This window comes from Bos indicus, chromosome 18 (genome assembly GCF_029378745.1).
Source record: "Bos indicus isolate NIAB-ARS_2022 breed Sahiwal x Tharparkar chromosome 18, NIAB-ARS_B.indTharparkar_mat_pri_1.0, whole genome shotgun sequence".
Taxonomy (NCBI): Eukaryota; Metazoa; Chordata; class Mammalia; order Artiodactyla; family Bovidae; genus Bos; species Bos indicus.
The window spans coordinates 43,814,195-43,829,014 of NC_091777.1; the positions used below are offsets into that span (position 1 = coordinate 43,814,195).

The window sequence follows — 14,820 nt, forward strand, 5'->3', positions numbered from 1 at the left end:
GAGAACAGAAAATATACACTCTTTACCTTTTATGTTCTGTCAAACTAATTCTTAGTGTCTTTTGAAATAAAAATGAAATTAATTATACTAATTTTTTAGATGTTTGCTATATTAGATAACTTTAAAAAACACATGGAAGTTGAAGAAAGGGAATCTGCCCCACATCAGATTGTTGCAGTTGGAGTTCACTGGAACAGACATATAGAGCATTTAATCAAAGAGTTCATGAACGACCCCTACATTGTGATCACGGCCATGGAAGAGGCTGCCCTCTATGGCTGCGTCCAACAGGTAGTGAGTTGTGGGTGTGCGTGGTGGGGGCTGGTGAGCACAGGCCAGTAACCTTTATTCATAGCTTACTATTTAAAGATTACTGCATTGATTTCATATACAAATCTGGACTTATGTATTTGAATTTCTATTGCTTTTTATACTTTTTTCTCTATTAAAATTATGACTTTCCCACCTTGAACATGTTAAAAAGCCCCACTGTTTTTGCGTTTCTTCACCAGGTCGTACATCTTTGCTTGGAATGTGAAAAAACTTCTACTTTACTCCAGACTCTTGACTTCACCCCAAGCCAGGCACAGAAGACCTTGATCTTCACCTGTTCCGCAGCTGAGACAGAAACAGTGTGTAAGGTGAGCCCTGCCACACGTGAAATGTGCTTCTTGCCTGTTCACACTGTGGCTGAATCTGGAGTCATCAGAGGATTATTGGAATAGTTACATATTTGACAAGAAAATAAAATTTTATAAATTCAACATCAGAACCGGCTCTGCCATAAAGCAAAACTGGTGACAGTAAGAAAGGACAGCAGGAGGCCTGACATTGAGAGCGTCAGAGCCAAGGGGGGCCTGGCTGAGCATGGAAAGGAGCCGGTTCATGCCCATGTGGCAGCCCCTCTGTCCCCTCTGGTTAAGAAAGTAGAGATGATGACACTAAGATATACCATCATTTTATCCAGAGAAGCCAAATAAATTGGCCAAAGATTTAATCTAATTGTGTATAAATACTAAAATGTAGAAACGAGGCCACATACAAAAGAAGCAGTAGAACATCCACATTTCAACAAAAATGAGCTAGGTGTAGTGGCAAACCCCTCCTGACGATAGTGCCATACATTTCATGTGTTCATGTACATACCTCTACAGAGGTGAGTATACATACACATAAGTATACACACACACACACACACACACACACACACACACACGTATGCACACATTATTTTAAAAGGAAGAAAAATAGTTTTAGCAAAGTAATGTTTGTTTCACTGGAGCAAGTTTTTAGATATAAATGATAGAATTTTGAAAGTATATTTATTTAAATTTACAACCATCTCATTCTTAGAATTAGTGGATCGGTGAGGTAACCCCTTCACAGATAATTTTAAATGGTTTATATTGATGTAATTGATAATTATTGATGAAAAATTATCTCTTAAGTTTATATTCCTGAGTGTGAACTGGCCCCTTTGGTTTCATCTTCAGGTGGTAGAAAGCAATTCCATATTTTGCTTGAAAATGCATAAAGAAATGATTTTTAATTTAAAAAGTGTTTCACAACAATGGAAGAAGAAGTTAAGTTCTGGTTCTCACATTGTATTAGGTAAGTATTTTAATTTCTACTTCTATTTAGAGAAGGCTGAACTAATAGAGAATTATTCTTTGATTTATTTACCTCTTCTCCAAATTTCTTATTCTCAGAGTTATTGAGAATGTATTAGTAATGTTAATTTCAAAGTGAAAATTAACTTCAGTTAATTGATATTGAGGTGAAATTCAGGTATCTCCAGGGCAGTGGTCAGCAACCCTTGGTCTAGATGTGCTCCCTGGAGTCGAGTTTAAGGATCACTGTCATATATATGTATGCCTGTGATGAAACTTGTCATAAATGATCGCTAAATTTGGTATTGGAAATACAAAAGTCAATTTGTATTAAATAAGTGAAAGCATTACATGGGCAGCTTAGATTTGTAATAGAGGCATTTTTCAAGTTAAAAAGGAGACTATTTTTTCTGAAATTTAATTACTGAGCTTTGAAATTTTAGGAAAAGAAATGGGAAAGAAGTTTCCTTGTATCTCAACAGTAAAATGAAATAAATGTTTTGAAGTATGGTTCCTGGAATTTTCTCCGTGAAGTGGGTGTGGTACAATCCCAGCCTCTCTTGAGACCGTCACCTCTCTCTCTCCAGCCCTCACAGATGACTGCATCCCACTCCTGGCCATCACCGACGCCACGTGTGTCATTCACTTCAGTTTTCCTTCCTCTCCAAAAGTCTTCGGTGGACGCCTATATTGCATGTCCGATCATTTTCAGAGTTTAACTGAACAGGTTTGACTCATATGCATTATTTACTATTTCACTGGCATTTTCCACGTAATGACAAACTTAGAGTCTGTAAAGTTTTATCATTTAGACCAGTGTGGATGATTCACTTCCTTTATTCGCCCCCAATTTTAAGGGTTCTGCAGAACAGGGAGATAAAAAGACCAAATCTGTCTTGCTGCTGTCGGAGAGAAATGCCTGCCACGCAGTTGGTGTCCTGCGCTACTTGGAGCGAGCAGATGCCAAGATCCCGTCAGAGCTGTACGAGTTTACGGCGGGGGTTCTGGAAGCCAAAGAAGATGGAAAAGTCAGAAGGCCTCTTTGTCCGTATCTTAAGGCTTTTGGTTTTTGCAAGTAAGCCAGTCATCTTTTTTTTTGAAATACAATATGCAGTAAACTGCACAGATGGTACATTTATAGCTTGAGGGTGGCTATGTAGGTAATGCAACCCATGTGAACCACACCCAGCTCTGAGGGGCCCTCTTGGAGGTCCTCTCCATCTCCTTCCCAGTTTGCTCCTCCTCCAGAAGTAACCACCCTCATTTTATCTACCAACACTGACTAATTTTGCTAGGTTTTGAATTTTATATAAATGGAATTGTGGTATGTTCAGCCAACTGTCTGTGGCATTCATCCATGTATTGGTATTTTATTTACTTATTTTGTGGCTCAGAATTCCATTGTGTGATTATATCTACATTCATTCTCCTCTGGATGGGCCTGCGAGTTGTTTTATATATAAAGCTGCTGCGAACACTCTTGTACATGTCTTTTTGTGGAAATGTGCCCCCATTTCTCTTGGGTGTCTACTTCAGAATGGGATCGCTGGGTCATGAGGCAGACGTGTTTAACTTTGCCAAAGTGGTTTGTCACTTTATGATCCCATCAGTAGTTATGAGAGAGTTTGAATTGCTCTGTATCTTCACCAACTCTTAGTATTCATGGGGGCATGGAGTAGATCCCTGTGATTTTCATATGCATTGCTCTAAGAATTCATGATGTTGAATGTCTTTCCACGTGATTGTGGGACATGTGACCGTCCTTTTTTGTGAAGCGCCTGTTCAGGTCTTTCTCCCATTTTTAAAATGGGAAAGAGGTGTTTATGGATTTATAGGAGTAGTTTGTTTATTCTAGATATAATTGCTTTGTCAGAGATACGCAGATATGCATTGAGAATCTTCTCCCAGTCTGTGGCTTGCCTTTTCACCCTCTTTTAATTAATTAATACATTGTGGCTGCACTGGGTCTTCGTTGCTGCGCTCGGGCTTTCTCTAGTTGCAGTGAGCAGGGGGCTATTCTCCGGTTGTGGTGCGCAGGCTTCTCACTGTGGTGGCTTCTCTCGTTGCAGAGCACAGCTTCTAAGGCGCTCGGCTTCAGTAGCTGTGGCACCTGGGCTGGGTAGCTGCGGCTGCGGGCTCAAGAGGGCAGGCGCAGCGCTGTGACGCGTGGCCTCAGTGGCCCCGTGGCGCGTGGCGTCTTCCCAGACCAGGCACTGAACCTGGGCACTCTGTGTTGTCATGTGGATTCTTAACCACTGAGCCACCAGGGAAGTCCTCACTCTTTCAAGAGTCTCAGTGAACAGATACTTTTAATTTCTATGAAGCACTTTACAGTTACTATTTTCTGTGTGTTCTTAGGTAAGAAATATACGTCTATCTCTAGATTATGACATTCTCCTCTATTTTCTTCCAGAAGCTTTATAGATTTAGCTTTCACATTAGGTTTGTAATCTATATTGAATAAATTTTTGTGTATAGTGTTTGACATGGACAAGGTTTACTTTTTTCTGTATGGATAATCCCTTGCTCCAGCTTTCTTTATTTAAAACATCATTATGTTCTCACTGAGTTGGTGCCTTTGACATAAACAGGCAAGAGTATATGTGATCTGTTTGTGGATGCTCTCTGTTGCATTGGTCTACTTGTCTGTTCTTAAACCAGTACTGCACCTTCTTAAGGTAGCTTGTACTATAGTGGGTCTTGGGAAATGGTATGTAAGTCCTCCGACTTTGCTCTTCTTAATGGTTATTTTGGCATTTTAATTCTAATGCATCTCCATATTCATTTTAGTATAGGCTTGTCAGTTTCTTCAAAAACATTGCTGGAGTTTTAACAAATGCATTGATTCTGTGGATCAGTTTGGAGAGCACAGGTATATCTTAACACTCAGGAGGTCTCTTAGGGATCCAGACACGATGCCAGTAGCTGATCAGTGGATCTCTGGGACTATGTAGTAGATGTCTGATAGATATCCACTGGATGGAATTTACAGATAACTGTTGAAATTAACTTCTTTTTTCGATTGTGGTACATTATACATGTTATTAGCAAAAATTTCCATAATGCTTTTAAATAAAATACTGACTTTTAAAACTGAAGCTTTAACTATTTCTCAGTTTGGGTTAAGTGGCTTCTGGTTTAGAGGTTCATTGGCCTCTGTTGTAGGTTATAGTGATGTGTTTCTGATTCAGAATCTTTACTTTGGAGGTATATTTTGTTTATTTACATGTTACATTTCGGAGAAGGCAATGGCACCCCACTCCAGTACTCTTGCCTGGAGAATCCCATGGATGGAGGAGCCTGGTGGGCTGCAGTCCATGGGGTCGCTAAGAGTCGGACACAACTGAGCAACTTCACTTTCACTTTTCACCTTCATGCATTGGAGAAGGAAATAGCAACCCACTCCAGTGTTCTTGCCTGGAGAATCCCAGGGATGGCAGAGCCTGGTGGGCTGCCGTCTATGGGGTCGCACAGAGTCGGACACGACTGAAGCGACTTAGCAGCAGCAGCAGTGTCATCTAAAGGATTTAATATGGTTACTTTACAGCATCTCTGATTTCAATTATAGATTAATTTTCTTGAAGGATACTTTAAAATTCATGTTGAAAAAAAATTTTTTTTTCTGAGCTTAAAATCCTGTTCTTTTTTTTCAGAGACAGAAGGATCTGTCCTGACCGGCACCGTGTTAATCCAGAAGTAGACATACCAAGGAAGTTATCCAGCCAAACTCTACCGGTGCTTGGATACATAAAAGTAAGTTCTGTTAAACATCCTTTGTCCAATGATTAACGGTTAGCTTTAATGAACAAGTTTCATTTTTGAGTGGTAGAATTTAATAGAATGTAATTATGACAGTATTAACATACCTCCATTAATCTGACATTAGGTATGTGTTCTTATATGGTGCCTTATTTCAAGGTACCAGTTTGTTCAGAAAACAAAGATTAAATTGGGAAGATAGATAAACCACTTAAACAATTTAAGGACTTTTTAGTTTTATGTATGTATATATGCTGTAAATTATATATATATGAAATATATATAAATTTTATTTTAAATATTTTGTTTTATATAAATATAAATATTTTATATTTAAGCATTTTAAATATATGTTTATATATAAATATTTTATATTTAAATTTTTTAATATAAATTTTATTTCTTTATTTACTGACAGCACTGGGTCTTCATTGCTGCACATGGGCTTTCTCTGGTTGCAGTGAGCGTGGTCTACTCTTCACTGCAGTGCAGGGCCTTCTCATTGTGGTGGCTTCTCTTGTTGCGGAGCACGGGCTCAGTAGTTGTAGGGAACAGGCTTAGTTGCGCCACAGCATGTGGGACATTCCCAGACCAGGGATCAAACTTGTATCTCCTGCATTGGCAGGCAGATCCTTACCACTGGACGACCAGGGAAGTCCTCGGTTATATTTTAAGAAAGAAAGTAGTTTACCTCTGGGGACTATTAAAAATAATGTGCTGATTACACAGCCCTCTTCAGAACATCTATGACTGTTCCTTTGGGGATATTCTGAGGTGTAAGTAGAATTACTGAGTTGAGTTGTCACTTTGCTGTGACTATTTTATTGCTTTGCTTCTTTTTGAGTTTGAGTGTTCTGTTCTCGCCTTCCCTTTCCCCTAAGGTGCATCTGTTGGGTTCGTTCATACTTGTGCTCCCCTCTTGTGTGGCTGTGCTGTATTTGTTTCCCGGGGCTGTTGTACACAAGTTTATTCTCTCTGTCCTGGAAGCCAGAGTCTAAAATCAAGGTGCCAATGGGGGGCTGTGCTCCATCTGAAGACTCGGGAGGCCCATCCTCTCCCTGCCTCTCACAGCTTCTGTCGACTCCACGTGTTCCTTGGCTTGTCTCAGCTCGTACTGCATCCCTGCAGCCTGTGCCTCTCACCACCTCATCGCTTTCACCTCTCTCTCTGCCTCTTGCAAAGCACACTTGTCGGTAGATGAAGGGCCCAGCGAGATAATCCACAGTAATCTCCTCATCTAGAGATGCTTAATTACATCTGCAAAGACCTTTTCCCCAGTGAGGTCACAGTCACAAATCCTGGGAACTAGCACAGAGACAGTTTTCTTTGGAGCAGATTGGGCGGGTGGGGTGAATCTCCATTCAACTCCAATACAGTTTTTATTGCTGAAATGATTTTTTTCTTTAATTTCTAATTATTTAGAAATTTGGAAGTTCTGTCACTTTATTTCTACAGTTTAAAATTGTGATTTATGTTGTTTTATAGCGTATATCACTTTTCTTAATTAATTTCTTCATTAACAAGCTGAAAGGCAGCTTGTTTTGAAAGCAGAGGTTACAGTTTTCATCTATTTTGTGGATACACGTTCCTAGTGGCTTTCATTGTGTCTAGCAACTTATTCTGCTGCTTATTCTCTTTTTTATTTTATAACTTAATATGGAATTTGACCTTGATACTTTGCTGTTGTTCATTTTTAGATAAAATTCCTTTCCCCTAAATTTAAGAAAGCGATGTGGGTCAGGTTTCTATAATTTCACAGAGTTTTCATTTCTGTTGTTTCCATGTCTTGTTAAAAAAAAAAAAAAAAATGGGAACACAGTTTCTGAGATGTTTGAAATGCCCGGGCTCTGTGTCCCTCCCCCAAGGTGTGTCTGGCCTTTCTCCTCCTTCGTCTCTCTTGTCCCTGGGTGGACAGTGGAAGTCTCGTGGGGCCAGCCTTCCCCCACTGTCAGAGCGCATGGAAATGCTCCAGTGTCAGCTGCCCTCGTCACCCAGGCCCAGTGTGCCCTCAGTGACTACCTGCTGCCCTGTGGGGTCTTCCTGTTCTCAGTCATTCGGGCACGCTCTTGCCTCCCAGTGCTGCTTCCTGCACGGACAGGGTACCTTGCAGCTCTTGTGGTGTGAGTGGTTTTTACGCATCTGCTCTTTTGTTGTTGTTATTTTAATTAATATATTTTATTTTTTCAAGCAGTTTTAGTTTTACAGAAAAGCTGAGCAGAAAATACAGAATTCCCCTCTCAGTCCCTCCTACCCGACCCCACCAGTTTCCCCTATTGTTAATATTTTTCATTATTGTAGTACATGTGTGACATTGATGAGCCAATACTGATAGATTATTATTAACTGAAACCTATACTTTAAGGTTCACTCTTTGCCGTGTTCCTTCTGTAGACTTTACAAATGTATGGTGACACATGTAACCGTTACAGTATCACACAGAGGACTTTCACTGCCCTGAAAATCGCCTGAGTGCTCTACCCACCCTTCCCCAGAGTTCCTAGCAGTCACCTATCTTTTTACTGTCTGTGTAGTTTTCCCCTTTTCAAAATGTCATATAGTTGCTGTCATAGAGTGTGTAGGCTTTTTGAACTCACTTTTCATTCAGCAGTTTGCATTTAAGATTCCTCCTTGCCTTTTTATGGCTCACTAGGGCAATGGCACCCCACTCCAGTACTCTCGCCTGGAAAATCCCATGGATGGAGGAGCCTGGTAGGCTGCAGCCCATGGGGTCACGAAGAGTCGGACATGACTGAGCGACTTCACTTTCACTTTTCACTTTCATGCATTGGAGAAGGAAATGGCAACCCACTCCAGTGTTCTTGCCTGGAGAATCCCAGGGACGGGGGAGCCTGGTGGGCTGCTGTCTATAGGGTCGCACAGAGTTGAACACAACTGAAGCAACTTAGCAGCAGCAGCAGCAGGTCATTTTTATTGCTGAGTGTGCTACAGTTTATCCATTCACCTACTGAAGGATATCTTGGCTGCTTCTAGTTTTTGGCAATTATTAATGAAGCTATGATTAATACTCAAGTGCAGATTTTTGTGTAGGCAGAAGTTACTTGGATAAATACAAACGAGTGTGACTGTTACCTGTGATTGTATACAGTAAGACCATTTTGCTTTGTAAGAAACTGCAAAACTTTCTAAAGTGACTATACCTTATTGCATTCCTACCAACATCTAATGAGTTTGTTTTCTGGATATGTTTACTGTTTATGGGCTTCCCTTGTGACTCAGCTGGTAAAGAATCCGCCTGCAATGCAGGAGACCTGGGTCCGATCCCTGGGTTGGGAAGATCCCCTGGAGAAGAAAAAGGCTACCCACTCCAGTATCATGGCCTGGAGAATTCCATGGACTATATATATAGACCATGGGGTTGCAAAGAGTCGGACATGACTAAGCAAATTTCACTTTCACTTTACTGTTTATATTTCAGATAATACCCTTTTATGTTTTGAATGCAACAAATTACTTTGGTCGTATAGTTGATAAACATGAGGATCTTTGTGCAACTCTTAATGCTGAGATGAAAGAGTATTTTGAAGACTCCAGTAATAAAGCAACTGTTGAAAAGATAGAGAAATTTGGATTATATGGGTTAGCAGAAAAATCAGTTTTTCACAGGTAAAATGTCTCTCTTTCATCTCTACAAGTTGTGAAGTATAACGTAACGTTAAATGGTATTGAATCCCTATTTTCATCTCTGTCCATCTGACCGGTGTGCATATACTGAGCCCCGCTGCCTCCCAGGAGGGTGGTGTCAGGGTCGTGTGCCCACATGCCCAGCTCAGCTCTACTCCCGAGCCCATTGGCCACGGGACTGCTGAGCACAGAGCATGGATGACAGGGTGACATTTATATGTGACTGTCATCGAGCTGTCACTGTCCTGCACGTACGTGCATCTTTAACTCATGGAATTCTTACAAATTCCCATAAAATGAGCACAGTTCTTATTTTACAGATAAGCTGACTGAGTCCTGGGCTTCCCTGGTAGCTCAGCTGGGAAAGAATCCACCTGCAATGCAGGACACCCTGGTTCAATTTCTGGGTCTGGAAGATCTGCTGGAGAAGGGATAGGCTATCCACTCCAGTATTCTTGGGCTTCTCTGGTGGCTTAGCTGGTAAAGAATCTTCCTGCAATGCGGGAGACCTGGGTTCGATCCCTGGGATGGGAAGATCCCCTGGAGAAGGGAAAGGCTTACCCGCTCCAGTATTCTGGCCTGGAGAACTTCATGGACTGTATGGTCCATGGGGTCACAAAGAGCCGAACACAACTGAACGACTTTCACTGTGTGTGTATACTGAGCCCTGGCAAGGTTAGGTGAGCTGTCTAAGGTCAGCTCAGGAAGCGGCAGTCAGGGTTCCATCCTGCCTCACGTGGTGTGTGCTCCCATGTCCGCTGAATGCCACACCTGTCCTCTCTTTATGATAGCCCAAATTGAGAACCTTGAACATTTAACTTGTCAGATAAAGGAATTTCCTCTTTTCAGAATGCTACACTATCTTTTATACATAAGTATGAAGTGAAAGTGTCAATTGCTCAGTCATGTCTGACTCTTTGTGACCCCATGGACTATAGTCTACCAGGCTCCTTTGTCCGTGAAATTCTCCAGGCAAGAATCCTGGAGTGGGTAGCCATTTCCTTCAACAGGGGATCTTCCTGAACCAGATATCAAACCCAGATCTCCTGCATTGTAGGCAGATTCTTTACCATCTGAGCTACTAGGGAAGCCCTTATACTTGAATTGAATAAATAAATCAGGGCTAAGTGCTCTTGCTGACTCTAGCTATTTTATTTCTAGTATGGAGTTAAGCCCTGCAGTTTGGGGGAAACTTCTGTGCGGTTTGCTTTTAGCAAGTAAGTTGAGGTGACATTAATTTCCCTTTGGGTCTCTGTGTCAGTCTGAGGCCACTGTTGTTCTGCAGGGTTCAGGTGTTGGAGATGCGCCAGAAGGAGGACACGTGGGCCCTGGATCATGTCCTTGTGAAATTCATAGATGAAGGCAGGACTGGACTCGTCACAAGAGACCAGTTGCTGCACCTCCCAGAGAGTTTCCACACCCTGCCCCCACAAGCTGTGGAGTTTATCGTTTGTAGAGTGAAACCCGCGGACAATGAAATTGAATGGAATCCAAAGGTGGGTTATTTGGGCTTTTTGTATTTGTTGACTTCTAGAATTTATTTAACCCAGAATAAACATGGAGTTGAGGTATATTTGAATTTGGAGTACTGGATTTGGGTGAAATGCTTCGTGTTTCTGGGCAGGGATGCACTTCCCAGCGCTGTGCTCTGAACGTAGCTCTGAATCCTCAGAGGGGTGCCAGACATGATTGGCCATCATTATTGATAGTGCTTCCAGACTTAGAATTGGTATAAAATATGTAGCTACAAGACTGGATACCCCTGTTACCTCTCTGGAGGGACCAGGTAATTCCACTGGAGTTGGGAAGATGAGCAAGGAAAGAGAGTCAGTCCAGAAAAGCTTCCAAAGGAAGGGATGTTTCCTCTGGGTCCTTCAGAACAGGTAACTAGGATGTCACCAAGTAGACCAGATAAGGCACTGAAGGTGAAGAAGCCCACCTGTGCCGAGACGCAGAGCACACGGCTGTCCCAGGTAGGCGGAGAGACTAGGCAGACAGTCTTGCTCATCACCAGAGCAGTGATTCCTGTTCATAACAAGGCTTTTAATTCTTCAGAGGAAGGTTACATTTCATACAGTCTGATGAATAGGATGTGAAAGAAGCTGTTGTAGGTGCAAAGTGAACAGTTTGGGTTGTAGACAGGGCACTGAGGACAGATGCAAGGGTGCGTCCTGAGCGCAGGGCCGTCCTGTGGACGCCCCACACCGCATGTTTCCTAATGTGGATGCACAGCTCTCATTCCTCTGTCAGCTGTCGGCCTGTCTTTAAATGATGGATGTTTGTTTCTTGAGAAGTTGGACGAGAGTGAGAGAGAGAGTCCCAGTGGTAGTGGAGACCAGGGCCCCTCAGCCGCAGCGTCACTGGGAGCAGCAGGAGTGTTGTGTGCTTGGGACTCGGCACCTGTCCTCGTCCTTCCCCACTGGCGGTCACCCTTGTTGGTGGCAGGGCATCATGGCCTCCGTAACCTGCTTCGTGGGGTGGTCGTGAGGCTCAAATGAAAGGCGCGGAAAAGCTTCTTGTGAAACTATTGAGCACGTACAGAATTAAGTATTTCCTTAAAGCTTCAGATAAATGTACTTATGTGTATTTTTTTTCAGGTTACTAGGTACATTCATCATAAAATCATTGGAAAACTGCATGATGCAAAAGTGATACTGGCTTTAGGAGATACAGTTTGGATTGATCCAATGGTAAGAAAGCAGTTTTCTTGAAAAGAAGCACGTGTTTGAGTGTGCTCAGTCCCTAAGTCACGTCCAACTCTGCAACCCCATGGACTGCAGCCTGCCATGGGGTCTTCCAGGCCCCTGAAATTATCCAAATTATTCTAACCTGTTGCTTAAATAACTCTTTGCCTCACATAAATGGAGGCTTATTTGATAAGGGCTCTGTGTGAAGGAGAGCTTGTCTCGTGTTATTTGGGTCACGAATGTGTGGTCATGGGTTTTATGGTTTAAGGGAATCTTTTATGTTGTAACCCAGTGCTCACAGCCATGTACGTATAAATCGCAAGTACTCACATGTACAACCAAGAGAAAATTCATGGAACTGTTGTTAGTACACGCGACAGTCTCTGCCGTTTACAGTTCTTTCCCAGGCGTCGATTGTGCACCATTATTCTCCTCTCACAGCCCTCTGCCCACAGCGGTGGGAAACCCTGGGGCAGTCCCTGCCCTGCAGGAGCACAGCCGTGTGCTGGTCTAGTTGTGAACGATCTTAAAAGTGGTCACCAGTGTGGAGGATTCCGTCCTCGGACTTTCCAAGACAGGTTTTATTATGTTCATGGTTTCTACCTCATCCATTCACCGAATACTTATTGAACACCTCCTGTGTGCCTGGACCTGTATGGGGCACTGGGGTTCCACGCATAAGCAGACAGCTGCCCTGTGGAGCTGCTGTGGGGCTGGGCAGTGGGACAGAAGGCAAGGCCAGGGCCTCGGGCATCCCCCCTGAGATCCACTCTCAGGCCAGCAGCATCTCCACTGTGCTTGCACCCCAGGGACTCTACTTTTCACTTCAGAGTTTTGCTCTATTAGACTTAAATCGTAATTATTATGATTATTTATAAAGTTTAAAAGAATTCAGTTCATAAAAGCTGCTTTGTTAAAAGTTTTTTTTTTCCCCCTAAGAGTGAAAAAGCCTTAACACTGAAAAAGATGAGTTTGGGTATAAGATTTACAAGTAAGAGGAGAAAATGATTTTTAGAAGGGAAGGTAGATACCACCAGTGTAGGTAAATGAAGAGATTGGGAAGGGGGAGCGGTTCTTAGTTGATGTCATAATAATATTGTAGTGGTTCTTTATTATAGAAATAAAATGGAAACTTTATTAATAAGCAAGGATTTTTTTTAGAACTACAGCCAAGAGAATGAAGCAAAAAAAAAAAAACAAAACCCACATGGCAAATATGCTTCCTCAGCTCCAAAGTGTAACCATGTCAGTGGCACCTTGGAGGGAAAACAGACACACCCCACCGCCTTCTCCTCCTATAGCAGGGTGGTCCCCAGCCTGAGAGGAGAAAGGTTCTTCCCTGTTCCTGGATGGGAGAGTGTTCCCAATTCCTGGTCCCAGGGGAGGTGTGCCTGCCTTGCTAGCCTGGTCTGCTCCCCCAACCCAGGAAAGCCCTGGGGCCACACCTCCCACCAACAGGAAGCAGACAATTGCAGATTTCCATGTTTTACTTAATTTTGTGTAAACTGAAATGGATGAGAATATTTTGGTTGCAGAAAAAAAACAAGTGGAGGAAACTGTCCAAGATACAGGATCTAGAGCCTTGGCATAGGCCCTTTCTGGGCCTCTACAGAACCTGAGCCCTATTGTTAGGAGAGGTGAGAGTATGAGAGGAAAACCAGAAAGATCTAAGAGTTGTGTGTGTGTGGTTACAGCATCACGGCTGGGTCTTGTCTGGGGTTTTACTCCAGGACTTGATCTTGGCGCCTGCTCCACACCTGGTCGTGTTTCCCAGTACGAGGCTGGGTTCTGGAAGACTCTGACGAGGAGACCCTTGCACGTGGTGGCATGTGTCCTGGTGCACTGAGCATTGCACAGTGAGATAGGGAGGCCGTGAGAGAATGTTTGTGACTCATCTAAAGTTCTAAGTGTGGTTCTTGTAAACTTTGTATTTTTTCTTTGATTCAAGGTGCACATTACAAAACTTTCAAACTTGAAAACTTCTGTCATTGATTATAATGTTCGAGCTGAAATTTTGTCAATGGGAATGGGCATTGATAACTCAGAACATGTAGAACAACTGAAAAAATTATACAAAGGAGCTAAAATGCCATCTTTTGAAGAAAGCCTGAACCAGACCCTGTAAGTGGATTTTTGTCCCCCTTTGGAAGAGCTGTTTGGTGGAAATAGAACTCACAAGTGGTATGAACATTTTTGCTGAAAGTAGAGTAGTCTAATGAGTCTCTGTGTTCCCATCACTCAATAATTACCAACATTTGGGGAGTCTGATTTTATTCACACTCCAGCCCACACTTTTGTTTTGGCTTGACTTATTATAAAACAAATTCCAAATATATTATTTCACCATACCGCTTACAGAGTGAACTTTTGTTAGCTTCTTATTGACACCACACATCCAGAAAGGCAAACACAGACCAAGTATGGTTTAATGGGTTTTCTGAGCGTGGAAACTGGCCCAGCTCAGAAACCGGGTGCCACTCAGAGCTGCCTCCTGGTTCTCCGCAAGGGCAGCCGCCTTCCAGACACAAAACAATACAGATGACTCTTCCCGGGCTCGTTCTTTGAGCCATGCCGTGTGTCTCTTGTGTCTCCTGGTGTGTTTAACTGTTGCTTGTGGAATTCATCCATGTTGTGTGTGCAGCTGTAGACCATGGGTTCTTATTGCTGTGTCATATTCCATTGTATGAACACAGTGTGATTTCTTTCCCCATTCTGTGGGTGGGAGGAATTTCCAGGTCTGGGCCACTTCAGGTGGTACTTTAAACATTTCTTCGTCATGTGCTTTGGTGCACTAACGAATGTATTTTTGATGGAATGGAATAGAAACTGCTCAACAGTTTTCCAGGTGGGTTGTACCAGTTTTCATGTCCACAGCAAGACAGAGAGACTTGTGAAGTCTCTGAGAGAGTATACTGGCAGCCTCTAGACGGGAGGATTGGATTCAACATGTGTGTTCACCAGAAGGACTTGCATCAAGAGCTCCTTTCAGTCAGAAACAGTGGACACTTAGGAGAAGGCAATGGCACCCCACTCCACTACTTTGCCTGGAAAATCCCATGGATGGAGGAGCCTGGTGGGCTGCAGTCCATGGGGTCGCTAGGAGTCGGACACGACTGAGCGAC

At 42.8% G+C, this 14,820-nt stretch overlaps 1 protein-coding gene across 3 annotated transcripts in view; it reads left to right on the forward strand.

Annotated features, from left to right (window-relative positions):
- The window catches only part of TDRD12 (tudor domain containing 12), a 75,741-nt gene that overhangs the window by 51,433 nt on the left and 9,488 nt on the right, over positions 1 to 14,820 (forward strand). Inside the window, exons 17-26 of one of the 3 annotated variants that reach the window (XM_070770902.1) lie at positions 100 to 291; positions 513 to 641; positions 1,494 to 1,611; positions 2,198 to 2,337; positions 2,468 to 2,685; positions 5,264 to 5,363; positions 8,806 to 8,993; positions 10,297 to 10,507; positions 11,609 to 11,701; positions 13,647 to 13,819. In XM_070770902.1, the coding sequence (XP_070627003.1) occupies positions 100 to 291; positions 513 to 641; positions 1,494 to 1,611; positions 2,198 to 2,337; positions 2,468 to 2,685; positions 5,264 to 5,363; positions 8,806 to 8,993; positions 10,297 to 10,507; positions 11,609 to 11,701; positions 13,647 to 13,819 (1,562 nt within the window). Of the gene's footprint in view, positions 1 to 99; positions 292 to 512; positions 642 to 1,493; positions 1,612 to 2,197; positions 2,338 to 2,467; positions 2,686 to 5,263; positions 5,364 to 8,805; positions 8,994 to 10,296; positions 10,508 to 11,608; positions 11,702 to 13,646; positions 13,820 to 14,820 lie in introns of those variants that run through there. The other 2 variants (XR_011561528.1, XR_011561529.1) reach the window with 2 other exon arrangements.